The 27325-nt window shown below is 38.0% G+C and overlaps 3 protein-coding genes across 4 annotated transcripts; 2 read left to right on the forward strand and 1 right to left on the reverse strand.

Moving 5' to 3' along the window:
• Window positions 1-216: 216 nt before the first annotated feature.
• Window positions 217-5614, reverse strand: LOC131782875 (uncharacterized). The gene is made up of 8 exons (XM_059099617.2): window positions 5306-5614; window positions 5025-5130; window positions 4377-4544; window positions 3200-3255; window positions 3067-3113; window positions 1941-2044; window positions 663-716; window positions 217-323 (listed from the first exon to the last, which is right to left on the reverse strand). The coding sequence occupies exons 1-8, from the start codon at window positions 5612-5614 to the stop codon at window positions 235-237; spliced, it is 933 nt and encodes a 310-aa protein (XP_058955600.2). The 3' UTR covers window positions 217-234.
• Window positions 5615-8969: 3355 nt separating this feature from the next.
• On the forward strand, window positions 8970-18158 carry LOC131782854 (glutamate receptor ionotropic, kainate 2). Its single transcript, XM_059099587.2, has 14 exons — window positions 8970-9158; window positions 9248-9406; window positions 10202-10471; window positions 10922-11181; window positions 11588-11725; window positions 11922-12092; window positions 12187-12291; window positions 13184-13321; window positions 13876-14073; window positions 14313-14754; window positions 15123-15450; window positions 15779-15939; window positions 16495-16655; window positions 17123-18158. The coding sequence occupies exons 1-14, from the start codon at window positions 9047-9049 to the stop codon at window positions 17393-17395; spliced, it is 2916 nt and encodes a 971-aa protein (XP_058955570.2). The 5' UTR covers window positions 8970-9046; the 3' UTR covers window positions 17396-18158.
• A 534-nt stretch (window positions 18159-18692) lies between these two features.
• LOC131782860 (glutamate receptor ionotropic, kainate 2) lies at window positions 18693-27325 on the forward strand. Of its 2 annotated transcripts, XM_059099596.2 has the most exons (15): window positions 18693-18826; window positions 19105-19254; window positions 19513-19782; window positions 20242-20426; window positions 20952-21026; window positions 21323-21460; window positions 21747-21914; window positions 22680-22784; window positions 22902-23039; window positions 23351-23548; window positions 23812-24253; window positions 24842-25169; window positions 25539-25702; window positions 25808-25950; window positions 26904-27325. In XM_059099596.2, the coding sequence occupies exons 1-15, from the start codon at window positions 18745-18747 to the stop codon at window positions 27183-27185; spliced, it is 2868 nt and encodes a 955-aa protein (XP_058955579.2). In that variant the 5' UTR covers window positions 18693-18744; the 3' UTR covers window positions 27186-27325. The 2 variants fall into 2 exon arrangements, with proteins under 2 accessions (XP_058955579.2, XP_066020301.1); XM_066164204.1 differs by lacking the exon at window positions 18693-18826 and having other exon boundaries at window positions 19120-19254; window positions 19391-19782.

Consider the following 27325-nt stretch of genomic DNA (forward strand, 5'->3'; position numbering starts at 1 on the left):
AAGTAAAGTATGGCTAAAATATTGGTGCAGGTTTTATATGATAGCAAGGACCTTGAAAGTCTAATCATTTTCTTTTTAAGCTTATGACTGAAGCTAAATAAATTTTAAAGTGACACCATATTTGGAAGAAAAGAGAAAAAATCTCTTTCGTTTTTAGGAATAGCGGTGCGTCATCACAGGACTACAGTGACATTGAAACAAAACAAAACACATTCCATCGAATCTCTCCTAGGATCACTTTACAAACAACATCCCGCACTTGTTTTTGAAGATTCCACCGTGGCTGCACGGTGTATAACCATACAATGCTCGTCTTTGAGGGTCTGTTGAATGAATGAGATAAAATTTGGAATGATTTGATTGGAATTTGGTTGGAAAGTCTAATTCATGGTTATACCATCACAGCTAATTCCGGTGTTTGCTGAAGGAATTAAAAAAACTTTTTAAAAGTGCTTGCTTATCTTGATACGAGTAATCAACACAAGTGAAAAAAGTATATATGCAAATCTGAGCAATTATATTAAAGCGATTATTCGCCTTAGGCTGGACTACATCTCGGTGAGTATTCGAAAAATATTCACTTCGCCTTCGGTGAATAATTGTTCAGTATAATTATTAATTTTTGATAAAAGAGATAATAGTCAACTGCCATCCATTCTTACATTGAGATGAACCCCATACAGAGCCACACTCGCCATCGTCATGTCCATCGAACACTGAGAAAACAATTTGAAAAAAACGAAAGAGATAATAATTAAAATGGGGATAATAATCATTAATAATGATAACAGCGATAACGACGATAGCAGTGATGATAAAAAAAAAGGATAAGTAGATTTCTAGTTTAAAAGGGCTGTTTAGGTCCGTGATGTTTCATGTTGGTGCTATCTAGATAAGAAAACGTCGAACTTTCCCTTGTGGTATTGTAATCTTAAATCCATTCATTAACTGACCTATAGCTCTAACTCTGAGTAAAAATCTCCGCAAATGTTACATTACGTAATGAAAATTTATCTTCGCGCAAGAAGTATATGTTATCTATCCTGAAGGAAGCGTATTGTAGAAAAAAAAGTGTCCGCGGTTACTCAGAGTCACAGAGCGCGGTTCTCTTGACGCATGTATACCTAGGCCAGCAAAGACATCTTTATCTTATCTTCATTGGGCATTAAGTCTGTCAACACAACTTTCATGCGTAAGGCCGCTAAAATTATTTTCCGCCTGGATTGGTGTTCACCAACTGAAGTCTTTTAAACACTGATAAAAGGAAACTACCAGTCTATCCAGTACGTCAGCACTGTACTCTGGAACAGATTGGCAGTGATTCGAGAATGAACACTGAGCTCATTGAACAATTATTCCAAACGTTTAATTAAGAAACTACCATTTGAATTTAACATATGTAATTTATTAGCATTAATTTAGGTAGAATCTTCATCATATGTTTGTAGTTTCAATCACGAGTGTAATCTCCTTTTAGACTTGACTTATCACGAGCATATCAGCTATGCCGTAATTTTATTGTGTTTAAATAAATTTGTTATTATAATTATGATTATGATTATTATTATTAATATACAATCACTGGAGAAATTATAATGATTGACAGCTAAGTGTTAGGCGTTGCAATAAGAGACACAGCTTCACGCTCATTTTAAGTGCCGGCCTGCAAACATGTCAATCATCACGAATTAAAGAAAATATCCTTCTTATTTTCCAAACATCAACTTCCTTGCCCCAAAAGATCGTGAAATGTAAAATACACAGTGTTAAAGTGCCAAAATAAGCCAGACAAAAATAAAATAAAATAACTTGCGATTCCTCTCGGATCAATTCACTACCTGAACGAGAAAAAAACCTGGTCACCTCAATTCTTTTTTTTTTTTAAGAGATAACACCGAGAATACAGAAAAAGGTAGACATCATTCTATTTCTGATTTTACCTCTGTGACACCAGCCGGCAATTCTATACCCATTCGTCTGGTTTGTACAAGTGTTAGTCTCCCAATGATACGGAAAAGAATGTGATATGATTATGCGTGGACACCTGAAAAAAAACAGTATTAATGGTACTAATAGTAACAATTATGAGTAACAATGATAATGATGATACGTTAAGCCCCCTGCATTTTCTTCGGTTCTAGCGATGCCCTCTCGACCAAAGGCATGGTTTTGACACTCAACCGACCTCCAGCCATGGAGTGTTGGCCCGGTGGCTGTCTTGTGTAAGGTTACAAGCCCAAATATCAATCCTGCAGTGCAGGCTTTCAACTACGATGAATAACACAAACCCCATCCAGCCTCAAAGAAAAAATGCCAGTTGGCTGAGAAGTTTCAAAAACCTACCCTCTCTACCCCCGAACTTTCCACCCAAAGCCATTTTCAACCAAAGTAAAGTTGAAACGCGGGTGCAAATTACATATAGCGCGCGCACTCTTCAAAAATTGCGTCCGTCTTGATTTTCTGCGATATTTTTTCATGTGCATTATCAACAAGTAATAACATGATTTCGAGTGCAGTTTGTTGTAACAAGCACCACGGCTTTGTGCTGTTTTGTTGTCTTTGAAAAATTTACTCATATTTATTTACACCAGATTGCACTCGAAATCATGTTATTACTTATACTTATCCAAAAGTACTAATTTCATCAGTGTTAAATTTTTTTTCGCTCTGTATCATTATCGTTATCATCATTCCTGTCCTTTTTGTAATTGTAAACGTAATCGTTGTCCTTACTCTTTTCGATACAATTATCGTTATCGTCGTGGTTGTTGTCGTTTTCTTCGTCATTGTCATCATTATCAGTGTAACACCATTGATTTTGTTATCATTTTTCTTGTTCTTATTTTGATATTGTCAAGGCTTTAGAATTACCGCTTTAAAAACGAGGAACCTTTTTTTATGCAGAGCTCAATTCCTTGGTCGTGCAAGTTTGTCAACCCCCCCCCCCCCCCCCCCAGGTTAACGGTTACGGTGTGACCCGAAGGATTATGGGGATGCCTATGTCGCCAATTAAAGCAAGATTCGAAATGGAAATCAGCCATTGCATATGATTACGATAAAACTTACTTTCCATGACTGCACGTTGATTTAAAGTTTGTAGGACCACTTGGAATCTAAAATTAAATATAAAGAAACCGTAACAATCATGTTTGATCTTTCAAGAGAGAGTTATTTAACTTGAACATGAATTCAATTGTACCTGATAGAATATGGTATAATTGACCGGTTTTTCCAAAACATCAACTCTAAAGGTTCCTGAATGAAAATAAATATCAAAGTTGCAGTAAAAGTTATATTTTGTCTTTGTCATACATGCATATTCTTCCAGAACATCAACTCTAAAGGTTTCTAAATAAAAATAAATATAAAAGTTGCAGTAAAAATTATATTTTGTCTTCGTGATACATACATGGACGCACGTAGATATGGAATTTCTCCTCGGGTGTTGAATTCAGTAGCTTTAAAGTTAGCGCAGCGAACGAGTGAGTTGTCGAGTTCAAGACGAGAAGATAAAATTTTCTATCTACAAGCAGCCATGTATTATTTTATTGATCACATAAACACAATAGCCCTTTTCTGACATGCAAAGTCGGCCTAATAAACGAATGAAAATAAAAGGATCGACAATTCCCGAATAAACATCGAAAAGTATGTTGGCGTGCTCAAGATGAAAACATGCGTTGAATCACTACAAAAACAAATAATGGGCCTAAATTTCAATATAAAAAATTCTCAGTTATTGAATTAGGCCCTACCGGCAAAGAAAATCTCTCAAGCAAACGGCCAAAACCGGCTGTGCCAAATCTTCTTTCTTAGCTGCGAGAAATACCTGCACTAGAACCACTGATTACATAACTTTCGATTTTTCTTTTTTTATTTTGGTTTCTTCTCCTTCTAAGAAACTTTGAATGTCACTGTCTGTGGCATGGACGATACGGATTTTTCAGAGTCTTAGCAGCCATACCCCGAAAAAATTCCAACAAACGACCTTGGATTGAGAACGGTGAAGACTTCGCCGTTCATTCGTCAACCTGACCAGCACGAAAGGCGAGTGACGTTCAGCAGCCTATTGGCGTTATAAAACACAAGTGAAAAAATATCGTATTTTTTTCAAGAGTGTTGTTACGGTTTTTCTTAGGGCTGGAATTCCTTGTGTAAAACAGTAGTTTGTATAATAAATCTAAATAACTCATGGGAAAAACAGCGCATGTCAGTACTTTTCTGAACTTAATTTATTAACAGGCTCACTTATGGCCCGAGCAAAGATCCAAGGTACTGTGGCACGTGTTTTTTTAATGCGGCGTGCCGGCGAATCGTGAAATTTTGATACATATTTTAAATATTTTCCTTAACCTTGTAACATTTTATAGCTTAACCTTCAAAATGTAGCAGCTCGTGTATGTCTTTGTCCGTTAGCTTTCGGGCTGCGATGTCGTTCTCAGTAAACGGAACACACAGCTTTGAGTTGAGACAATTCATTTCAGCGCTCTGAAGATGATCGTTTTTCGCGGAGTTGATGGTCACTGCCAAAGTCCAACCGCCACCTATTTCATGCATTTTAGAAATGGATAACAATTTCACGAAAAGCATAGCCGGTAGAGAAAACTGGCTAAGCTTAGAAAACCGGGCTTGCAAAACATTATAATAGAAAATCTTAATGGACTAACTGCCTGATAAAAAACACCTAAATTATTCATTTAGTCATTGTGTGCAAGATCTTCCTTACGTACAAAGGAGGAAATTGAGTGTACCGTTAGATTCGAGCTTAAAGCTGCAACACGTTAGATCTTGCCTGGGTTATTATCTAACAAACTGGCAAAGGAGGTGAGTCGAAAGTTTGAAACATTCTCTCTTTTTACTTCGATTGAACAGATTAATTTGTTTCAAATTGGTTAAATTTCTTCAACTAATCTGCACAAAGTGATCAAACCTGAAGGTAACTCAGGAAATAAAAAACAACGATCGAATAAGATAATTTGACTCTTTTTGAAACTTTTCCAATGTTCATTTTTTTTCTAACTTACCATAGTTCGTCATATCACAATAAACCTGAGCTTCTCTGCTCCCAATCTGTATCCAGTAATATCCATTCTCTGCCTGAGGCTGCGCCTGTTGTATTTCTGCACAGGACTTCAACCGAACAAGACAAATGGTAGAATATAAGCCTGGTTCTCGAATGGAACAAAATAACGATAAATTTCTGGTTTGTTCGCTTATATAACGTGGAAATAAAATTTATCATCATTCGTAGTAAGTCATTCTGAATCTCGCGTTTTAATACTGGAAATATATTTAAATAACAGACCTTAAATGAAGGAAACATTTCCATGTAGATGCATCCTATTTTCGGTCGAAAATCTTTTGAGAGGGTACGTCTGTCTGCGTCATTCAAGTCACATAACCCATCGATGGAATGGAAGTTCAAACTTTTACAGTGGACATCAGTTACACATATTATCACACACTCAGAAAGACTGGAGACAATCCTTGTGGACATCACGTGACCAGCTAAGTAGTGGCTGTTTATTGAGTAAGTCGAAGGTCGACATTTTCCGACAACGTTGTGAAGCTGTGAGGAGCATATAATCACCAGAATCGAAAAATAGAGCTGCATCACTTTATCAAATTTCCTAGAAATGGATCATATGGCCGAATAAGTTTTTATAAAACCTGAGATAAAATCTTGCAGGCGAAAATGATGTTTTCCCAAGAGATGTCAACTAAGAAACTTGAACATATCCGGACCAAATTTTTTCTAGAAGGCGTCATATGCACCTGTCATGATATTATACTAGGCTCTACATTTTGCAATTAAGGATGAATAAATCAATAGATGCTTATTCAATAATTCCTCTATAGTTTTACCTGTTTCCACGTTATTTTTCTAACTTATCGAAGTTTAATCCACACATATCCAATAGGACCTCCATAATTCGGCCCCCTGAAGTCGTAGAGTAAAACAACTCTAAGATTTTTCCTTCTTTCCTAATCTGAGTAATGGTTAAAAGTGGACGTTGGTTAAATTAAGATATGGAAATCAATTTTCTACTAAAGCTCTAAGCTTGGATAGTTGAACATTTATCACCATGACGATATGAAGTGATTTCATGAACTTGGGCAAAAAGATTGTCTCGAATTAAGGAGAAGCATATATACTGGTTCTAAACTTGACATCAAATTACAAACCTTCTGGCATTAAAAAGCACCTCATCTAGTCTTTCTTTTCGATGAAGTTGGAAAATATCTGTTATATCCTAGAGATAGACCAGGCTGTTTCCGATTTCCATTCGCGAGGCAAGGCCCGAGCATCGATATTTCTTCGAAGTACCATAATCAATAATGTAAAAACTTTTATTCAGATTTAAATGAGCTTGATTATTTGTATTGAAATCTTGAAAGGCAGCACTTTTTTTTGTTGCGTCTCAAATCTCCCGCGAAGCAAGGCGCGAGCATCTGGTTATTAAATAGAGAATAAATGTGAAATTTCTCTTCGAATGGTCAACTCGATAGCTCACAAGTGAGAAAGCGAACAAGTGAGATGTGGAGTTGAACGCGAGAAGAGAAATCTCACATCTAAAAGCAACATGTATTATTCAGTTTATTATATAAACGCAATAGCCCTTCAATAACAATAAAAGTCTAATTTATTCACGAATAAAAATAAAAGCCATTACCAAAGCCACTGGTTTTTTGGTTTTCTTCTCCTTCTAGGAAAGTTTGAACGTTACTCTCTGAACTTTACTGTCTGTAAGCGAAACGGATTTTTCAGCCTTTTAGCAACCGTAATCTGACAAAATTCCGACAAGCAACCATGGGTCGAGAATGTTGAAGGCTTTTCCGTTCATTCATCAACCTGATCGAGTGGCAATTTCATAACGGTTTTAAAATAAATATATATCTAAATTTTTTTCCTCAGGATGATAATGTTGCGCTAATTAAACAGAATTGATTCGACTGAACATCAGAGATATGTTAACTAAACTGAACTCTGAATATGAGAGATGCAAATGAAAGAGTTGAAATATGGCCAAAGGCATAGAGTTCATGAAATCCTATAATAGCGGAGCTCGCAGTGCGTAGCCCCATGATTATACAAAATAGTGGTAACCCATCAAGCCGAAAAATTCCACTTGCGTGGTCAACTGTACCGCGGGCACGCCAACGCCACGGCTTTGTTCAGTAGTCCAGTGGTCAGTGCACTGGTCTCCGAGTCGGACGACTCAGGTTCTTGTCCTGGCCGAGGCAAGGCCAGGACTTGTGCCCTTGAGACGTGCGGGAGAAAAAAAATGCGAGCTCCGCTTTTAGGCTTGGCTAGATCTATATATTATTTGTTGTTTTTAATTAAGTTCTAACCAATGAACTTACCCCAGCCCGGGAACTATGGCTGGTTTTTTTTTTTTTTTTTTTTTTTTTTCATTCTTTTTGTCATCTTGCTGATATTTTCCATTTGCAAGCGCCGCGATCAATAGGATAATGAATAATGTATAAGCTATTATTAAGATTTCAATGAAGTATTTTTAATCATGTCGGAATCTTGAAATACAGTAATTTTCTTATTTTGTTTCAGATTGAAATTACTTGCAACCAGGAAGACTTTGAAAATTTCACAGGAAATAAATGAAAAAAATTAAATAATGAGGCTCCCTATAGTGCTTAGCAAACTTTCAAACAAACATTGTAATATTGGCCAAGAGTCATTAATGGCTGCCGGGATCGATGTGGATAAAACATAAATACAAGACCCACAAAAAAAAAGGAAAGTAGAAAATTAATTAAGATGTGCTAGAAGATTCAACGATTATCCTCAATTCTGGCCTTTTTTCTGACCTTTACACGCATGTTGCACTGCAAATATCATCCATCCTCAATCACAGATTTTCTATTTATTTCTCTCCGGAATGTTTTATCCTGTCGAACTAGTATTCTAAGACTGCCATACATTCAGGGAACCTGTCGCCACAAAAAATTATGTATGATAAAATTATGATCATGAAAGAAATCACAGGCAGATGTAGAAAGACTGGAAATGGGAATGACCTAATCTATGGACTGGAGATGGTTAACTGCTGAAATGATCAGGTCAAGTATAAGTTGTAGTTCGTTTGCTGAAAAATAGAGAAATTAAATCATTAGAAACGGCAAGGACTCTAGTGTTTCTTCGCTCTCATTTTGGCAATTTTATGTAGGAAATGCAGTATGCACCACACTGTCCATAGGCCAACTTTAAAACAAAAATTCAGTTTAATATGTTCATGCTGGGAGTTTTTTCTTATGGATTTTAAATGAAAATGAAGGGAAAAGCTTATTGGACCAGCGAAAACCGCACTCAGTACACGGCGGTTTAAGAAAGGAAAATTTAATAAAGCTAACAGTTGAGAGTTCTGAAAACAAAGAAAAAATTCGCTTCAAAGTTCACGAGGTCGAGCTGGCCGCCAGTCCAATCGTTTGCCTCCATTACCGTTTCCGTCAGACAATAAGAATTTATGTTGAGCTATAACATAGCGTAGCCAATTTTACTGCGGAAATTTACCTACTTTATTTTTATTTAATGTTCTAATTATTTGGTAAGCGATCATTCGACATGTTAGCAAATCACGTGTATTTTTTACGAGAAAGCATCTTTGAAACGATGGAACGGAATGATGTTTTTCAAAGCCGTGCCGTCAAATCGGTGGAAAAAAATGTTGAAGACACTTCCCAGAGTAATTTAGCTAGATGGGAACAGCTATTAGTGTTTTTCAATATAGCAGTCATCCTGTGAATTAGCATTACAATACGAAAAGTAAACCTAAAAAGTTGAAATCCAGCTGTGACTCTTTAAGCTGGCGATATTAATTGCAAAACAATGCAGTAGGAGGTCATGCAAATGTTGTATTGATGGGGTTATTGGCTTTGAACGTTATAACCAACCACGCATGCCATCGACGCTTATCGACTTGCAATTAACTTCTTTGTAACATCTATTCAATGCCACAAAAGTTGCTTGAAGGAAACCTTTGATTTCTAGACAATCTGGTCTTCCAAACGACCCAGACATCGGCCAGCAATGCTTAGAACACTATTTCTAGATTTGATTATGTTTATAATGGTTGCTTACTTTCAGAACATTCCCGTTAGCGGATCTGCCGCTGTCGCGCCACCAGAATTCCTTACAATAGGCTAGTGATGAATTTTATGTGTTTTTAGAGTAAATATGAGGAAAATTTCTTTCTTCGCAAAACTGAACTTCTTTTATTTGTTTCAACAGGTGCTGTGTTTTCCGATAGCCCTCGAGTCGACTATGAGGACGCCTTTAGACTCGCTATCGACACAATAAACAGTAACAACTCAATATTACCAAGTACGAAGCTCAGAGTAATTGTCAACAAGACAGCAACACTGAATGCTTTCAAAAACATCGAGATGGGTAAGTTATAAATCGCGATGCGGGAACTTCGTGTGAAAGTCAGCATCAATTTTCGTAATCCTAGCATCAAGTTTGCTAAGGATGATGTCTTTTTGCTGTTTCACCTGGCAGTCATATTAAATAAGATGAGACCATGCTGCTAGTAAACAACCCTTTAACATGTGGAAATGAAGGTCAAAAATCAAATATGATAAACTACTGATAATACAAGTTGTTTAATCCTTATTATTAAAGGTCACAAGCATTTTGTAAATGTAGTTTGGGCATGCGTTTATTTTTTTTCGTGACCGATTCGGTCGAAGCTCTGTTTGCATCGTCACTTTTTTTAAGTAGCGATAGACTGTTCCAATTTTACCCCCTGTGTTTTGCAATATCCCTTAGCTTGCAGATTTGCATTTTCGTTCATTTAATATTTTGAGGACTGTTGTGGGAGAAGTTTTAAAGATAGTTGTTAGTTATCTTTAAAAAGGAACTGTTTGGTAACTTCCGTGATTTATTCTTTTATGATGGTGTTGATTACAGTTCGACCTTTTGTTATACCAGGTTCTATGGCGGGAGATGAAAGGAGCTCACAATATTTTAAAGTTGAACGCAAAAGAAAATGAAAACGGAAGAAAAAAAAGGAACCGTACATGCTGGCTTACTAAGCCATACAAAAGTTGTAAGGGAAATCAGGTCATGTTGATTTAGAGGCTAAAATCGCAGTTCTGTTCCAGCTTTTGATCAGGAAGCACAAGTCATTCTCAGTTATGGTTTTTATTCTTTTATTTTATCTTTTTTTTTAAAATACAACAGTGCAATATCTCATCAAGAAAGGAGTGGTTGCCATAGTTGGACCAATGACGTCTACTGGGGTAAAATTTACACAGCCTTACTGCGCTGGTTTTCACATTCCACAGCTTGCACCAGTGGCGACTGACCCAACATTTTCATTTACATCAGCAAACTTTCCATTCCTTGTTCGCCTCAGTCCGAGCGATACGATTCAGTGCCAGGCCTTGGCAGGCCTAATTTCATATTATAACTGGTCTCAAATATCTCTGTTGACATCAAAGGATGATTACGGTTTGTAGATTTTTTGTTTTTGTTTTTGTTTTTATTTTGTTTTTTTTTTGTTTTTTCTTTTTAATTGACGTTTGGTTATTGCTTGTTTGCTTTATTCTTTGTCCATTCTCTTTCTATTTTTTCTTTTTATTTTTTTCTATTATCCGTTGCACCATTATTTGATTTTTATTCATGATTATGATTTTTTTCGTTCAACTGAAATCCTGGTACGACATATTGAATACACCTAAAGTATAAAATGCCAGTGATAAATCAATTCGCTTGAAGCTTATTCCACTCTTGCCTGAACGATAACTTTTATTTTTTTAATATGTGAACATATTAACTGAGTTATCTTGGTAGTATATTAAATGATAAACTAACTCACCTCAATTCCGTACAATGTTCAAATCAGGATCAAAATCTCAAAGATGGAATAGTGAAATAATCTCATATTGTCTATATCTTTAGGTATTAATGGTCTCTTAGCCCTAAAGGATATCGCAAATCAAAAAGGTTGGAAAATCTCTGCAAACGAACATTTTGATCCTATCAGTGACTATGCTTCCTTGGATGTGAGTCCACAGCTCGAGGCGATAAGAAAAACGCACACCCGGATTGTTGTCTTGAACACAATGGCACGTTACACAGTTGTTGTACTTACACAAGCTTTTAATATCGGAATGCTCAAAGATTGGGTATGGATCGTTACTGATGGCTCAACTAATACAGTAAGTCCATCCGAAAGAGCCTCTATGTTTATGAAACTTAAACGTCGTGATGTTATTATCCATTTAAGGTGCATTTTTGTAGTGGCATAGTACCATTTCCTCCTCTCTCAGTTACCCGGTGTTATGCAACCTTCCCCGCGACATTCGTTAGCTTTTGTGAGGTGGTCTTGCATATTATAATTGATTGCAATTGGTAAAGAGCTTTTGAATGATATTTTGGTTATGGGTAGACAATGAATAAGGTCAAGGAGTGGAGACGATATTATCGTTGACACTGGAATGGAGAAAAGGCAGGAGCTAGACAACTCAGGCATAATTAGTGCAAATTTTGACTGCAAAAATATTTTCGAGGTGGTTAAAAAACTTTCTGGTTTTACTGAAAGTGTGTAATTCTCTTTCTTCTAAGGACTGGAGCTTAATCCCTGGCGACTATCCACTCCATGAATTTTATGGTGTTATAGGAACCAGGCCCTCATCTGGTTCTGGTAAATTGTACACAGAGTTTTCTCGCGTGTGGAAATCGGAACGCCGCAGTGGAGTCAGTGTAAGCCCTTTCTCAATGTCCTTTAACACAAATATAGCTATAAGTTTTAGAGAGCACTGTAAGGAGAGGTATTGCTTTATCCTAGTTAAGATGATTTTTAATTAACAATGACCAATTGTGATCAGACTAAGTCGCAGGTATCGAGAAGAGTTAGTCACAAGTGTTTAGTATATCGATGTTTTCTTCTTTTTAATAGATACCAGGAGGAAAGAGCTACGACTCAGCACTTGTGATAGGGGCAGCTTTGAATAAAATGATCAAAGACGGATTTGAAGTGAAAGAGGTCTCGCTTGAATTCGATTTCGAAGGAGAAGTCTCAACCCGGCCATGGCCCCCAGGTCAAAGACTAATGGACTATATTAAAAATGTAAGTGCGATTTATCATCGAATCCAATTACTTTCGATGTTACGAAACGTCATTATCCGTTGTATGACATACTTTTTTATTGTTCTACATGAAGGTTTCCACTGATGGTTTAATGACATCCTTGGCATTTGAAGAGAACGGCTCACCCGCGTATGCAAAATATGATATCGTCAACCTAGGAAGGACTGGTTTTATTCAGGTTGCTTATTATATTTCTTTTCCATTTTAGTTACACACGGTTAAAAAGGAATGAAACCCCCTATTAATTCAAAATTTATTTGCCTATGTTTGTAAATAGAATAAGTGAGATGGTAAGTTTTGAGCTCCGTAAAGAGAAGGAGAAAGATGATTTTTCGTCTTGTCTCCAGCGTGGGAAAAAGAAGAAAACTATGCGTCCCCGTGAATAATCGAACCTCAGACCTTTGGATTCAAAACTTACCATCTCCCTCATTCTATTTACAAAAATGACGCTATCGACATTGCTGATCCTAGCAGTATGCAGGAAGCGTGTCGTATGAACTTCGTAATAAACCTCGCTCAGTGGTAGGGCATCGAAGCGCGAATCCGGAGGTCTGAGGTTCGATTCCTCATGGGGACTCGAATTTTTTATCTGTCCCACGCTCGTGACAAGACGAACTACATCTTTTTCTATATACTTGCCTAATGTAAATTAATTCCCACTGGATCAAGACAGATTCGCTGTTAAAGTGAATTAACTGAAGTGGAACCTCGCAGCTCGCTTTTTGACAAACCCTTATTTATACTTAGGGTTAAGCCCACCGCTAGTCATAGAAGCTCTCGCTTACATGACGTGACTTTCAAAGTCAGTTTTGATCGGAGTATTTATTTTATACCTAAAACGTTTTGATCACTGATAAATTCAGTCGGGACACCCGTAATGCCGAAAAGGATTGGTTTAGTTCAGTTTTAGAACTACCTCTAACAATCACAAAAGCCAGTAAGATCTGAGGTTCAAATTCTTTCGAGCACAAATACTTCTTTGTCCCATGCTCGTCAGTAGAGTTTAACAACTACACTTATTCCATGTTCTTGCTCTTATTCGTATTCGAGTGCTATCCTTTTAAATACAGGTTGGTCACTGGAATTCAAGAAATGGAATCGTAATGGATCCTCGACAGCCCGTGATCTGGCTTTCTGGTTCTATTAATGTCCCCACGGACACTTCAACTGTAGTAGAGAACACAACCATTAGGGTTGTTACCGTCATCGTAAGTAATGGACAATGGACCTGGTGTCTTTAATTTTTTTTTATATAATAGTAAGCCGAGCCAAGGTTATAATGTATAGATAACCGAAATGGCTTGCAAATACCGATAGAGCTAAGTAGAAGGGTGTCTTTTTTTTTATCGTTATCATTTTGCCCATGTATGTGTAGGTGAGAAATAGTAGGAACCGAAAAGGAGTGCGCAAGGCGCAAAATTGAAAGGTCAAGTTGACACTCCAGTCTCGGATCAGTTTGAGCTGTTCTTCAGAAAGATGCTCTCGTATAGCTCTCTCCATCAAGAAATATTATATGAAGATGATGGTAGGAGTAACCAAAGAGAAAAAAAAACTATATTCTGGAAGAGGTAGCAATATTACTTATCACTTCTTACCATTGACACTGAACGTCCGGCGATGTCGTTATTTTGACTTGAGTGGAGGGTTGTGTAAATCATGTACATATGCTTAATAGATAAAATAGATTGTTCAAATAGGATAATATCGCCTCTAAGTATGTGTTATTGTGTGTGTTTCTTGCTTTCACATTTTGCAATTTTAGGAGAAGCCGTTTGTATTTGTAAAGAAATCCAGCACTGGAGAAAAAACCTATACGGGTTTGTGCATCGACTTACTAGATAAACTAAAGGAAAAGATGAAGTTCAGATATACAATAGAAGAATCAACTAATAATGTATACGGTGCACCCGATATATTTACTGGGGAGTGGAGTGGAATGGTTCGGCAGCTCATTGACAACGTAAGTTTGGCATTTGGGACGGTTTTGTTGTACGTATTACAATTTCATTTGCAACTTGTGCCAAATTTATTCTATTATCTAAAAGTTTCACGGGAATGGAACGCGCAGAGTATTCGATGGTACTATATGGTACTTTAAAACAGGGCGAAAAATACGGACGAAAAGTGGAGTAACAATGTAAATCATACTTCTATATAGAATATTGAAGTTCAATGTCCTTCCTTTGGGTTCTGTTTCAGAAAGCTGATCTCGCCATAGGTCCGTTCACGATAAGCTCGAGCAGACAGACAGTAATAGATTTTACTCAGCCCTTTATGGACGTCGGCCTATCGATCATTATGAGGAAAGAGGAGGATAGTGAATATAAAGTGTTTTCTTTCCTCCGCCCGTTTGATTTTAATCTGTGGTTGGCTATAGTTTCAACCACCTTAGGAGTTGGTGTATTTCTGTGGGTCCATAGCACATTTAGTCCATATGGGTATCACGGGCGAGTAGCACAGGCCAAAAGTACAAGGTCTATTTCTAAAGATGACATCAAAGCCAAAGACAACTTACGGTTTTTCAACGCGATTTGGTCTTCGTTCGCTTATTACGTCAGTCAAGGCCCAGATGTCTTACATCCCGTGTCACTTTCTGGAAGAATGGCAGTGGGAGTCTGGTGGTTTGCAGTCCTCATAATTGGTATGTTAGATGTGCCAATAGAACTTGTCTTTCTACCATTTAATGTTCTTTATTGTCATCATACTCATTAGGAGACAGATATGTCGGTCAAACACAGTTCAGAAATCCTAAATTGCACCTGAAGCGAGGGTCGCCCACCATTTGCCTAACATGTGGGCGAAAGCAGAATATTTTGTTTAAAAAATAGACAAACACTTTTACTGATTTTCATAAAGAGCTGCCCAACCAAGCAGCTGTGGACAAATTAGAACACACGCCCTAGGCTGTTAGATAATGCTCAATTACTTCCTTTAACAAGATGAATATCAATTATCCTCCGGACTTTTCATGACAAAAATTAGTGTTATATTTCGAACGTACCATTTTAGGGGCTACATACACGGCGAATCTTGCATCTTTCTTAATCGTTCAACGGTTTCAAACTCCAATACAATCAGTGGAGGACTTAGCTCGCCAAACAAAGATCGAGTACGGAATTCCCGGAAATGGTCAGACCCAAACGTACTTCCAGACATCGAGCATTCCTACCTACGTCACAATGTGGGAATTCATGAAGTCCAGTGGAACTATTCTTAGAAATTCCTCTGAAGGAATCAAAAGAGTTCGCGGAGGGAACTTTGCATTCATCTTTGATTCTGCAGTGCTTGAATATCACGTCCATCAGCCACCGTGCAACACACTTTATATGGTGGGAAGGTATAATATTATGTAAAATGTTTGAGAGAAAAAGTAAATTGGCAGCTTGCATGCAGGGTATTATTTTCCTGTTATCTAAAGTATCTCTCAAACACTTTGCTGCGCATTTAAGAAGTGCTGAGGTTTAAGAGGTCTGCGTTTCTAAACTTGAATTTGAACTTTGGCAACTTCTTCATGAGAATTGACGGTTTTAATTAGCACGGAGATTGCTGCAATTTATCGTGGTCCTCTGACTTATCCCCACTTTGCCTTTTCTCTCCACCTTCTCTTATAATGACTATAATTATGTGAGCCAAGCGCAATATTTCTTCCCTTTAACACTTCTCAGGGTATTTGGAAAGTTTGGTTATGGCTTTGGCCTCGCGAAAAACTCCCCTTTCACACATCAATTTAGCATCAATGTGTTGGAACTCAGACAGAAGGGATACATGGAAACGATGAAAAGCAAATGGCTTGTTGGGACATGTCAAAATGACGAATCAAACGCAGGTGAGTGCACTAAGTCTCTTTCCAAAAGTTTATATTGACATCAACAAGGAAGGGGTATTGGGGTCTATTAGAAACCGCAAAACCGTAGAAACAATCATCTAAAACTGCAAAACTGCAAACATTTCTGTCAAAACCGAAAACTGCAAGCAAAACCGTCTAAAGCGATAAATTTGTTGCCGTTCAGACCAAATAGGACAAAACCGAAAGACACATCGGATACCAAATTCGAAAACCTATTGCTGCTTTTTACGAATACCAAAAACCAAATGCTTCGGACTGAAAATCCGCAAACTGCAATGCACACCAAAACCGAAAAACCGACGTTTGTTGGCACAAGCACCGAGAAACCGATTTAAAAAAAATAGCCGAAACCGCTAAACCCAATTTCCCACCCCCCCCCCCCCTCCCTCACAAGAAATGCGTAGGATCGGATTTCCTCTTGCAATATTCATATTTCATGATTTCATGTTTTTCAGTTTCTATTATATTATTCTAGTATCCCGTCAGTTGTATATGTACAGATTCATTTTCATCTCCTTTGAATTTTCCTCACAGATACCTCCTCCTCGATAAATACATCAGGGGATGTATTGACGTTCACAGATCTATCAGGCGTATTCTATTGTGTGTTGTTTGGCATGGCCTGCAGTCTTCTCGTCTTACTGGTGGAACTCTTTGTTGAAGCACATAAGGATACCAAGCAAAATCAAAAGGAGGTAGCAGTTTGATTTTCTAGTTTAACCTTGCTAGGGAGTTTTCGTCAAGTACAACCTGACTATTGAGAGCTTTAATTGAGCGCGTGAGATTTGAGCCATTTGAAGCGCTGAGTTTGTTAAATTACAGAGATTCCCTAGGCAAGGGAGTGCTTAATTCTTTATTTAAAACAAGGGACACTCGATTTGATTCAATTACATTCTGTATAACGATCAACCTTTTGCGATAAATGGTTTGATGGTCTGTGTATTTTAGTTTGTTTGAGTATGTAGCAGGTATTTTGAAACGGTTTGAAGATACATAAATGAGGTCTGGAACGAATCAATCAGTTGCGGACGTTCCTGAAATTACAATAAACCTAACTCCTTGTGTATATCACTCTGAAACTTTACGTTTACTTATCAATTTTCTTCCTATTATCACCAATGGAATCGAATGGGTGAGCTAGAGAAAAGTTTCTCTCTACTAGGCCCGAGTTGAGGCACTAAAAAGACGCGTATGGGCTTCCTGGCGAGCATATCAAGGACCAGGTCGCACCATTACTTCCTCTGTTGACCCGGAAGATGCCTCACGTTGTTTTCAGACAAGAGATTGTTCCAACTCAGCTCCAAGAATGGATTCTACAAATGAACTTGTTATTGACGACATTACAAAGAAGAAAAATGGTGAACTCAATGGCTTCAAAGGAAAAGAAATAAAACCCCGCGCCTCGCCATGCCATAGGAGAAGTTCTTTAGTTTAGCTTGTAAAAAGAGAGTACTTTCCTTGTTGGGCGATATTCTGATATGCTTATTTTCAATCGAGGGCGCAGACAGATTAAACCCTGGTTCACTATAGTTTGCAGCGTACCAGATCATGTTCTGTACTTACTTAGAATCCTTTATCTCATACAAAAAGAGATAATTCGAAGGTCATCACCATTGACTGGGCAATAATAACGCTATAAAAGTAAGCGCAAAATAATAAACAAACGAAGAAACAAACATTCGAACATTCGAAAGCATGCAAAAAATATCACAGGAACATCATAGAATATAATTGGCTGGACATTGTTCAATGCTTAATTTCTCCTAGCATAATATCGTGCAAAGTTGGTGTGCGCTAATCGAACTTCTATTTCAAAGAATATTATCATAAATATACTGTGTTATAATTTAAAACTAATTTTAAAAAGTAAATGAGATTCCAATTGACTGGAAAGTACCCTGTAGCGAATAGCGAACAAACAAACAAAAAAATTGTAAAAAATAAAATTTATTCACTAATGCAATACAAGAATAAGATCCTTTGTGTCGAGTAAGACAATTTTAAACGGATTAAGCCTTTCCGCAATGGGTTTTACTAAGCTTAATTGGAAGTATCAGCGGCACTCCATCGTTTTTCAGGGAGGGGGAGTGGGATCAAGCGTTGCAAAGAACCACTTCTGATTTTCTTGCGTTTCAATATTTGGAAAATTATATTTCACCAAGTACACTTGTTGCCTGACACTCAAGATTTTTTTTCCAATAAAACGACGGGAAAAATTAGCAGAAACAGTCTGTAAAGTCTCAAAAATTAAATGCATTTAAAATAGCTCTGGATCTCCATTAGGTCTTAGTTTCGAAAGAATAACAGAACAAACAGAACAAAAGCAACGGGCTAAGAACAAAAAAAAAACAAAAAAATTAAATCATCTGTTTCTGTCGTTTGGTTTTATTAATTCTTCTGTTTCACGTCATTTAGAACAAAAGTCTATAACTACCAATTTTATCATTTCATTGCTTGCTTTACAATTCAAACATTTTTGAAACGTCTTAATTACGGCTTCTGTTTGACTCCCAGCAAGAAATCATTGTAAATCAATTAAATTCAAATTTAGCTCTTGCTGCAAATAATCTCAAGGACTTCCCACTGTGCTGAAAATAAAAGTTCTTATTTTGCTTTGTTAAGCTCCTAGTAAGTGTCCCATAGGTCATTGTGACAAAAACAGGAAGCCATGAATAAAACGGCTTCTGTTGTCAAAATTGCAAAAATATCACGTACGTCATTTCAAGATTGTCGAAAGATCAACGCTGAGAATTTGCACATATTCTTCTCTTGGAGGGTAGAAACATGTGTTCGTTGATATTTATTGCAATTATTTCAATTGTATTGACCTCTATTCTCACTGTTAACGCACGAGTTGTAAAAGTTGGTAAGTTTACCATGATGTCAGATGCACACTCTCGTTGCGTTTCTCTTAAGCACTGGATATTTTTTACGGTCTATCCGAGTCCAGAATCTTTAAAGCATATAGAAAGGAATTATTATCGAACAGCAGCAAGTTTAAATCGATATGTCTCCTTCTTTCCAACGCGTGGATGTAATATTGTCCCGTCAAGCACTTTCGTTTCAAAACACTATAGCTTAATTCTATCTTCATTCAGTGTTATCATTTTTCTCATTTTCTCCAAAACTGTGTACTTAACATAGGGGCCATATTTGAGAATGAAAGGTTAATTAAATCCTTCCTTGTTGCCATTGAGGATGTGAACAGAGATCCCAACGTTCTACCCGGAATAAAGCTAGAAGCTTCTATTAATATGACCAAACCACTGGATGCCTTTGATAATTTAAAAGCAGGTAAGACTTCAATTTAATCCTAGCAATTAACTATATACCATTTTTAAATTTTTTACAACGAGATAAATTTCAAATGATGCACCACTTTGCAATTTCGTTCCAGCGACATTTACAGTCATGTTTTTTTTACTCCTAGATGCTTCTGTTTATGTTCTATATAAACAACTAGGTAATAGATTCACGTGGTTCTGACTCAACAAAACGCAACACAGCAGATGCAGCTATTTGCTGATATATGCTATAATTGTGTATTCCCAGCTCAATACCTTATCCAACAAGGTGTCGTGGCCATAGTGGGTCCTATGAGGTCATCAGATGTGAAATATACGCAGCCATATTTTTCTGGTTTTCACATTCCACAATTCGCTCCAGTGGCAACAGATCCGACTTTCACCTCTACGCCAGCCAACTTCCCTTACCTCGTGCGAATGAGTCCGAGTGATACTATTCAATGCCAAGCTTTGGCAGGAATTATGAAACATTATAACTGGAGTCAGTTCGCTTTACTTGTCTCTAAGGATGACTACGGTGTGTTGATTTTAAAGTTACTTTTAATTCATAAAAGTCTTAACTCGACCCAGCCAAAATTGCTGATTGTATTGCATCATTTCTGATCAAATACCTCTTGCTTTTTAAAACCCTTGAACTGCTATGAGAGACCAAGACAAAATTTCTCCTAACAATATCCAAAGACAAATGAAGGAAAATATTAATTAGAAAATTACCAGGTGATCCAAAGCTAAATTCTCCAAACTAACATCATAAGTAATGCATGACAGACAGCAAGGGGAACTAATGAGATGTTGGGAGTGAAAGGGTTAAAAGACGCAAACACTTGTTCCTCTCTATTGGCCTACGTAGGCTGTGTGTTTTATGTGGTACACATCGGTTCAGCAACGGCCCTCTGCATAGGTTAGTGCTCATTGATAACGAGAGTAACGTTTATGTTCATAATGAATATCAAAAAGTCTTCGTATCATTTCCCAGGTATTAACGGCGTCTTAGCCCTGAAGGACGAGGCGTATAAAAGGGGATGGATAGTCGTGGCGCATGAGCATTTTGAGCCCGTCTCAGATCCTAATTCACTTGACGTTAGAAGGCAACTAAAATGGATCCGACAAACTGGCACAAGAATCGTGGTTTTAAATTGTTATCTGAGATACTCAAGACAGGTAAGCAAGTCTGTACAGACTACTTATTAGGTAAACACTGTGCACAATAATGCAGACCAGTGTCGTTAAAGAATGCAACAAAGCGAGGACTGGTTGCGTTATCCTTTACTTTCGTAATTCTCTACCCCCTTTGTACATTTACATGTAACAGTTGGTAAAGAACTGTGAAAATCGTCATAGATGAACTGTAATAAATTAATTTAACCAAGATTATCAGTGGATCACAATGTCCTCTGCTTAACCTTCAGTAAACGTAGGACTTGTGACAAGAGCTGATTCAATACGTTTCTAAAACCGAGGCAAATTATGTTTTAAAGCCAGAAGCTCGACCTCGTTTGGAACAGAAAAAACTCATGACTCGTTACTAACGAGTGACTCCTGCTCAGAGAGAAACTGGTGCCTCATGGACTTTTCCGCGCCAATAATACAAATGCAGTAACAACGTGGCATTAAATTTATCGTCTGTGGTGATAAGGTTGATATAAAACAGCATTGTAAATATATTGTGATGAAAACTCAAAACAGATCCTAAAACAAGCTGGTGACTTAGGGATGACGACTGATTGGGCTTGGATCATAACAGATGCACAAACAGGACGGGTAAGATAACTTTCTCCCTCGTAAGTGTTTGCAGAACATAAACTCAACTGAGTACACAGAAATCCCCAGTCTACCACCTAATTGGCGGAGGGGCTGCCGTGCGTTTTTCAGGAGACATAATGAAATAAATGAAAGAAAAAAATCTCCCAAATAGGGAGATGTAATCTTAAGAGCATCTCAGAAACTCGAGTTTGACGAGAATGCCATATCCTGCGCGGAGACGTCCAGGCCCCCTCATGCTTTTATAATATGTTTACCTTGTTTCCATAATTGTTTCTATTACTTCTGTTCCAAAGGACTGGCAGACTCTTGGTGGCGATTTTGTATTAAATCAGTTTTATGGAGTCATGGGAACACGATTAGCATTTGGAGAGGGTTCGCGATACAAGGAGGTCGCTCAGGAATGGAAAAGCCATGAATACGGTGAACTTGATGTGAGAAATGACCAATCATGATTTTCATTACACGAACCTTGCAATCTTATTAGCCCTAAGCAATGTTTCTGTTTTCCATTAGATCTCATCCGTTTCTTTACTAATTAGGGAGTGAATTAAAACAAATAATCGGATTTCAGGGCTTGTTTAAAGTAAGAAATCAGATCGAACTTTTTTTCGTCGATATGTCGTTAAGAAATACTCTCCGGCGCATGAAATCTTGTGTTTCTTTATATATTATTGGGAATATTACACACAACATGATTTGTGCTGATTTTCCTTCAAGGTTGTCACTGGAAAGTGCTATGATGCCGTCCTTGCTCTAGCATCTGCACTTCATTATATGACTTTAGATGGTTATGACGTCAGTGGGGACAAGTTGAAATTTGAATTTGGCAAGGGCTCAGTTAAACCTTGGAGAAATGGAGCGAACTTAATGAAGTACATTAAAAAGGCAAGCAAATGAGAACGGTTATCCTTTGGTACCTTCAGACTTCCTGTGGGGCATCTACATTTTATGTTCTGAAAAGGAACATGATAAGATTACTAATCAAAGGGAAGGCTGCTGGAGAGCACTATTAAGATGAGGGGTTGCCACGGATATTCGCAACTATCTGTTTTCTAGACGCGGCCAGCCCTGATTAAGATAACTTAACAGCCCTTGAGCAAGTGTACTCCAGAATAACCAGTTTCACCTCGGGATTCATTTTAATGAGGCTTGAAGAGACACCTTTCCAAAATTACCTAGAAAAAAGAGTACACGATTAAAAAAAATCAAGAAATTTGCAGGCAACGGGCGAAATGTTGTGTGCTCGAGGTTTGGTGATCAATTTTTAGAAAATGACGCACAGCTTTTTTCGCTCTCAAGGCTAGATATTGAAGAGCGAACACTCGCAATGTCAACTTTAAAAACTCCTTACAGTGGCCAATTTACTTTATCAACTCATTCGATTTACCAAATTATCTCGAAACCCTTCCACCGACATAGCAACGCCCTTTCTCTAGAAAGATACCCCCTTTTTTATTTATAGATTGATTATATCTATGTAAGAAACATTATTATAATTGCTATATCATTGCGAAAGCGAGATTTCCTTAAACGAGTAATTTTATTGAGATCAAGTTTTACGATAGACTTTTCCAATAGACATTTCCATTCAAAAACAAGAATAACTCTAACGAAACGTTTTGCTAATAAATCACAAAACATTGCTTACAGGTCCGTGCCAGTGGCATTATGAATGACTTGGAATTTATCGGGGACGGTTCTCCAACTTTTCAGGAATTTGACATTGTAAATTTGGGAAGAACTGGTTTCGTGAAGGTATGCCATTAGTCAGTGTAACTATTTATATATTACCAAATATATTTTGGCAGCGAGGGGTTAGATGGAGGTGGAGACCTTAAACAAATTTTGGATAAATTGGATTTTTTATTCTAGGTCGGCAAATGGACGCCATCGCAAGGAGTTGTCATGTTTCCAGAAAAACCTGTACTTTGGCTATCTCAATCACTAGAGGCCCCGAGTGATCGGGCAGACACCGTAGAAAACATCAGCATTCGAGTTGTTGCTGTGATAGTAAGTTGCAAATTTTAGTACAAGCGTCCTGTAATTTTGACTTTTAGGGCTGAAATTATGGAAGTAGGGCAAAAATTAGAATAAGAAGTCGCAGCCGCTGTCAGGACAGTTGTTTTGCCGTTCTGTCAATCATGCCCCAAAGAAAGTTTTTGCAATGAAAGCTTTTTGTCTATTTACGCAGTACAAGGGAAGCAATTTGGATGATAATCCTTAATGGGCGGCATCGTGATGCTTTGGAAAGCAAATCGTAAATGAAGTAGCTTCCCGGTACACCTTTGCATTTGATTTTCCATTTATTTATTTATTTTCAGCAACCACCTTTCGTGGAGGAGAAAGTTGCTAAGACGGGAGAGATAATTTATACAGGATTTTGTATCGAGCTACTCGACAGACTTCAGCAAGACATGAAGTTTCGGTACAGAATAGAGGTTTTACCTAGTAACCAGTATGGTTCATGGGATGTTTTCAGCCAGAAGTGGAATGGGATAATCGAACATTTAATTGAGAGAGTAAGCAGTTTTCTCTTTATTGCTGCTTTGGGACGCCTCAGATGGGAGAAGCTTTCCCCTCCCTCCTCTAATCGTGATCTCAGGTTTCTCGTCAAAGCTAGTCAAAGATAGTCAAAGCTAGTCCTTAACGATCACCTCTCTTATCACTAAGAAGTTATTAGAATATCATTATTAGTATAATTGTTGATGATCATGTCTTAGTGTAAGTTTGACGTCCGTTGACCATAGTGTATTTAAAATAATGCTGATTTTGCTCTTATCAGAAAGCAGATCTGGCGATTGGCCCTCTATCTGTCAGCTCACAACGGCAAATAGCCGTGGATTTTACTCAACCATTCATGCATCTTGGCTTGTCAATTCTCATCGAAAACAAAGTCAACGTGGACTACAAGATGTTCTCTTTTCTGAAACCTTTTAACACATCCCTCTGGTTGGCCATTGTCGCAGGCACAATTTTAGTTGGTTTCTTCTTGTGGCTTCACGCCACGTTCAGTCCACGTGGTTATCACGGAAGGATTGCCCAGTCACGAGACCAAAACAGCGTAAGGGACGATCACTGGAGCACAAAGGACTGTCTTCGGCTGTTCGAGTCCGCGTGGTCATCGTTTTCTTACACAGTTGGCCAAGGAGCCGACGTAGCACATCCACAGTCCACATCTGGGAGGGTTATCATCGCCTTTTGGTGGTTTGCCATGTTGATAATAAGTAAGAAATACCATCCATTGCTAGAAGAAAATTGAAATTCAATTACGAGTCTCGCTCGAATATATGACAATACTTATCAGAACATTTGCCATCTTCCTTGTTCTGCTACCTTATTACAGTGGGAGGTCTGCTTCTCTTCGTAGACGGATACTGGCGAAGTGTAACAAGCGCCCATGCCCCTTCCCCAATGCATCATCGGACAGCTCAATTGATGAAATTTTTCTATTTTAGATAGAAAGGGGTGCTGTGAGAGTACAGAACTCTTACATCCAGAAGCTCGACTCAAGGGGATAACGCAGCGAACTGCTTATATATTTTGCCTGAGAAATAAACTTAAGTGCTAGACATTATTTTTAAAAAAAGGAACAATTTGACATTTTTTGTCCAACATTTAGTTTATTGAGCTCATCCAAAGTTGCATTTACCTTTGGTGTTCCGTGGGTCTCAGAATTCTCTTTGGGTGAAATCATCAAAAGCGTTTGTTCGTCAACGTTTCCATGTAATTTTTATCACCAAAGGTCGCTGTGACTTCTGACTTTCCATCCTTGCTTTACAAGAGAAGAAAAACATGTATTTTTGTTTTCACAGGTGCGTCTTACACTGCCAATCTGGCCAGTTTTCTAGTCACGGATGTCTTTGAGACACCAATCAAGAGCCTTGAAGACTTAGCTGCCCAAACGAAAATCAAGTATGGCTGCGCTAAAGACAGCCACACCATGGCATTCTTTCAAATGTCACGCGTTCCAACCTATGCAAAGATGTGGGCATTTATGAAACGTCACGACACTTTTGTGGAAAACGTGACCGAGGGTATCAAAAGAGCGAGAAAGGGTGGATATGCTTTCATAAGTGAGTCAGCTGTATTGGATTATTACACAGAACAAAGGCCCTGCAACACGTTGACCACAATTGGAAGGTATGGTGTAAGTTATGTAAGTTACGTTTTGCAACTTGATGAATTTGTGTACAATCAAAATCAAGTCTCTATTCTATATCGAATATTTTCTTTTTTGCTGGCCATACAGAAAAAAAAAAGGTGGAAGCTATGGAAAATGTAACAAATTTCTGGCGCATGGCTGACCCTCACCCCTAGGGATCAATCATTGAAATCGCTGGGGAAGGGGAGGGGAGGATAACTCGTCGTCGTCGTTGACATATTATAAAGGTACTACTGAGCCTCATGGGGTGATAAGGTAAATTGTATTCCCCCTGCCCGTCCCCTTTCCCCAGTCCCCAGGCGATGAATAAAGAATAAAGACCGGCCTCTTATATCTGTTCCCTGCAGAGTATTCGGCAAGTTCGGCTATGGCTTTGGGCTTCCCAAGAACTCCCCTTTCACACATCAGTTCAGTGTAAAAATCCTGGAATTGAGGCAAAAAGGATTTCTCAAACTTTTGAGGGAAAGGTGGTTCCAAGGAATGTGTGAGACGACTTTGCAAGAATCTTCAGGTATGCAAATGTATGAACTTTGGAGTTCGTGCAATCAGAGTATTCAATTTAGAGTTCAGGTTACGATGTCATTGCCGCAAGTGAAGGTCATGTTTATATTTTCAGACACGTCCTTCACGGGAGACGTTTTGGTATTTAAAGACATGGCTGGTGCATTTTATGCTGTCTTCTTTGGCCTGGCTTTCAGCTTGATTATACTTCTGATTGAATTGACATGGGCGGCGTACAAAGATCACAAACAAGGCCAGGTGGGTTACATAAGAAATGAATAAGCCTTCCGGAGCTGATATAGGTAATGCTTTTGGATTATGTGTTTAGTTTTTTGTCGTTAAATGTTTGTTGTTTTTGTTGTTGCTGTTCATATTTTGGGCGAGGTTTGCTATCCTTTCCAAAACGCTCGATGCAGACAGTCGAAGTTAGCCTTGAACTGAATATAAATCATATCTCATACAATCACATGGTAAACAAGACCAAACATGAAGACTTCTGGGTATGATCCACGAGGAAGTCTAAGTTGCATTAATTGGCAAGGATAAATTAAAAGATAATTTAGTGTTAACAACTGGGTTGAAAACGTAAATTAGCCACCGTAAAGGGTAAAAAAGCTGACGTTTCGAGCGTTAGCCCTTCGTCAGAGCGATGACGAAGGGCTAACGCTCGAAACGTCAGCTTTTTTACCCTTTACGGTGGCTAATTTACGTTTTCAACCCAGTTGTTAACACTAAATTACCTGCTATACTCTCCCACCGACTCAGCACCACAGTTTCTTTAGAAACTTACCCCTTTATAAATTAAAAGAGTTGTTTCTCAAAACATTGAATACTTCGTAGTAAAGTGATAAGGACAAGACACTCTCCAGGCTAGGCTCCTTTTCCACTTCCGGTATCCTTGTTTTTTTCCGGTATCCTTTTTATTTCCGATATCCTCTTTATTTTTTAAGAGAAAAAAAGCACATCTATGCTGGAGAATCTCAAGAACAATTAATTCATGTTTGGGATATTAACCGTTTACGGAAATGACAGATAAGAATGGAGAAAGGCAACAATAACACTTTGTCTACCCAAAACAGCCAGACAAAAAAATTGGGAGACTGTTATCTTTTCAAGTGTTTACTACTATGGTGTTGTGGGTTAATGTTAAAAAAATGCAAGATCATAGTAGAATTTGAAGTTGAATTAATATTACTTTCCTTTTTTTAAAGACTTTCAGCCTCCTACAAGGCTTTCGGGACAGAGTGGTAAAGTCTTGGAAAAACAAACGAGGAAAATCTCTCAGTCGCTACAAGTATAATTCTAAAGCCGATACCAACTGGAGTATTGCTCTTCAACAGCTGCAGACACTGCTGCCTAAAAAGGAAGGGGTAGAGGGCAAACCCAAAATAGGAAACAGGGATGAACTTCAGGCTAAAAGAGGTTTGCAACAAAACTACGATGCAACAGAACATGTTAACCAGCATAAGAGCACACCGTCGGCCTATATATAACGCACATTTCATGTCAGAGAACATTCCGGGATAAGCAATGTTTTTTATCGTATCAGATGCGGCTAGATCAACAGCCCTGCTTTGGTTTCTTTTTTACGCAATAGCGGATAACTATTTATTATCACTATCACAATAATTTT

Source organism: Pocillopora verrucosa, chromosome 3, assembly GCF_036669915.1.
Source record: "Pocillopora verrucosa isolate sample1 chromosome 3, ASM3666991v2, whole genome shotgun sequence".
Classification (NCBI taxonomy): Eukaryota; Metazoa; Cnidaria; class Anthozoa; order Scleractinia; family Pocilloporidae; genus Pocillopora; species Pocillopora verrucosa.

Excerpts from the sequence above, each read along its gene's own strand:
- LOC131782860 (XM_059099596.2), top strand. The coding sequence starts at position 18,745 with ATGTGTTCGTTGATATTTATTGCAATTATTTCAATTGTATTGACCTCT. Across the intron at positions 24,254-24,841 it reads GTTTGCCATGTTGATAATAA|GTGCGTCTTACACTGCCAAT; the intron begins GTAAGAAATACC and ends TTGTTTTCACAG. Across the intron at positions 25,951-26,903 it reads AAGATCACAAACAAGGCCAG|ACTTTCAGCCTCCTACAAGG; the intron begins GTGGGTTACATA and ends CTTTTTTTAAAG.
- LOC131782875 (XM_059099617.2), bottom strand. The coding sequence starts at position 5,614 with ATGCAGCTCTATTTTTCGATTCTGGTGATTATATGCTCCTCACAGCTT. Across the intron at positions 5,131-5,305 it reads AAATGTTTCCTTCATTTAAG|TCCTGTGCAGAAATACAACA; the intron begins GTCTGTTATTTA and ends GTTCGGTTGAAG. Across the intron at positions 2,045-3,066 it reads TCAACGTGCAGTCATGGAAA|GTGTCCACGCATAATCATAT; the intron begins GTAAGTTTTATC and ends GTTTTTTTTCAG.
- LOC131782854 (XM_059099587.2), top strand. The coding sequence starts at position 9,047 with ATGCTTAGAACACTATTTCTAGATTTGATTATGTTTATAATGGTTGCT. Across the intron at positions 11,726-11,921 it reads AACGCCGCAGTGGAGTCAGT|ATACCAGGAGGAAAGAGCTA; the intron begins GTAAGCCCTTTC and ends TCTTTTTAATAG. Across the intron at positions 12,292-13,183 it reads GAAGGACTGGTTTTATTCAG|GTTGGTCACTGGAATTCAAG; the intron begins GTTGCTTATTAT and ends TTTTAAATACAG.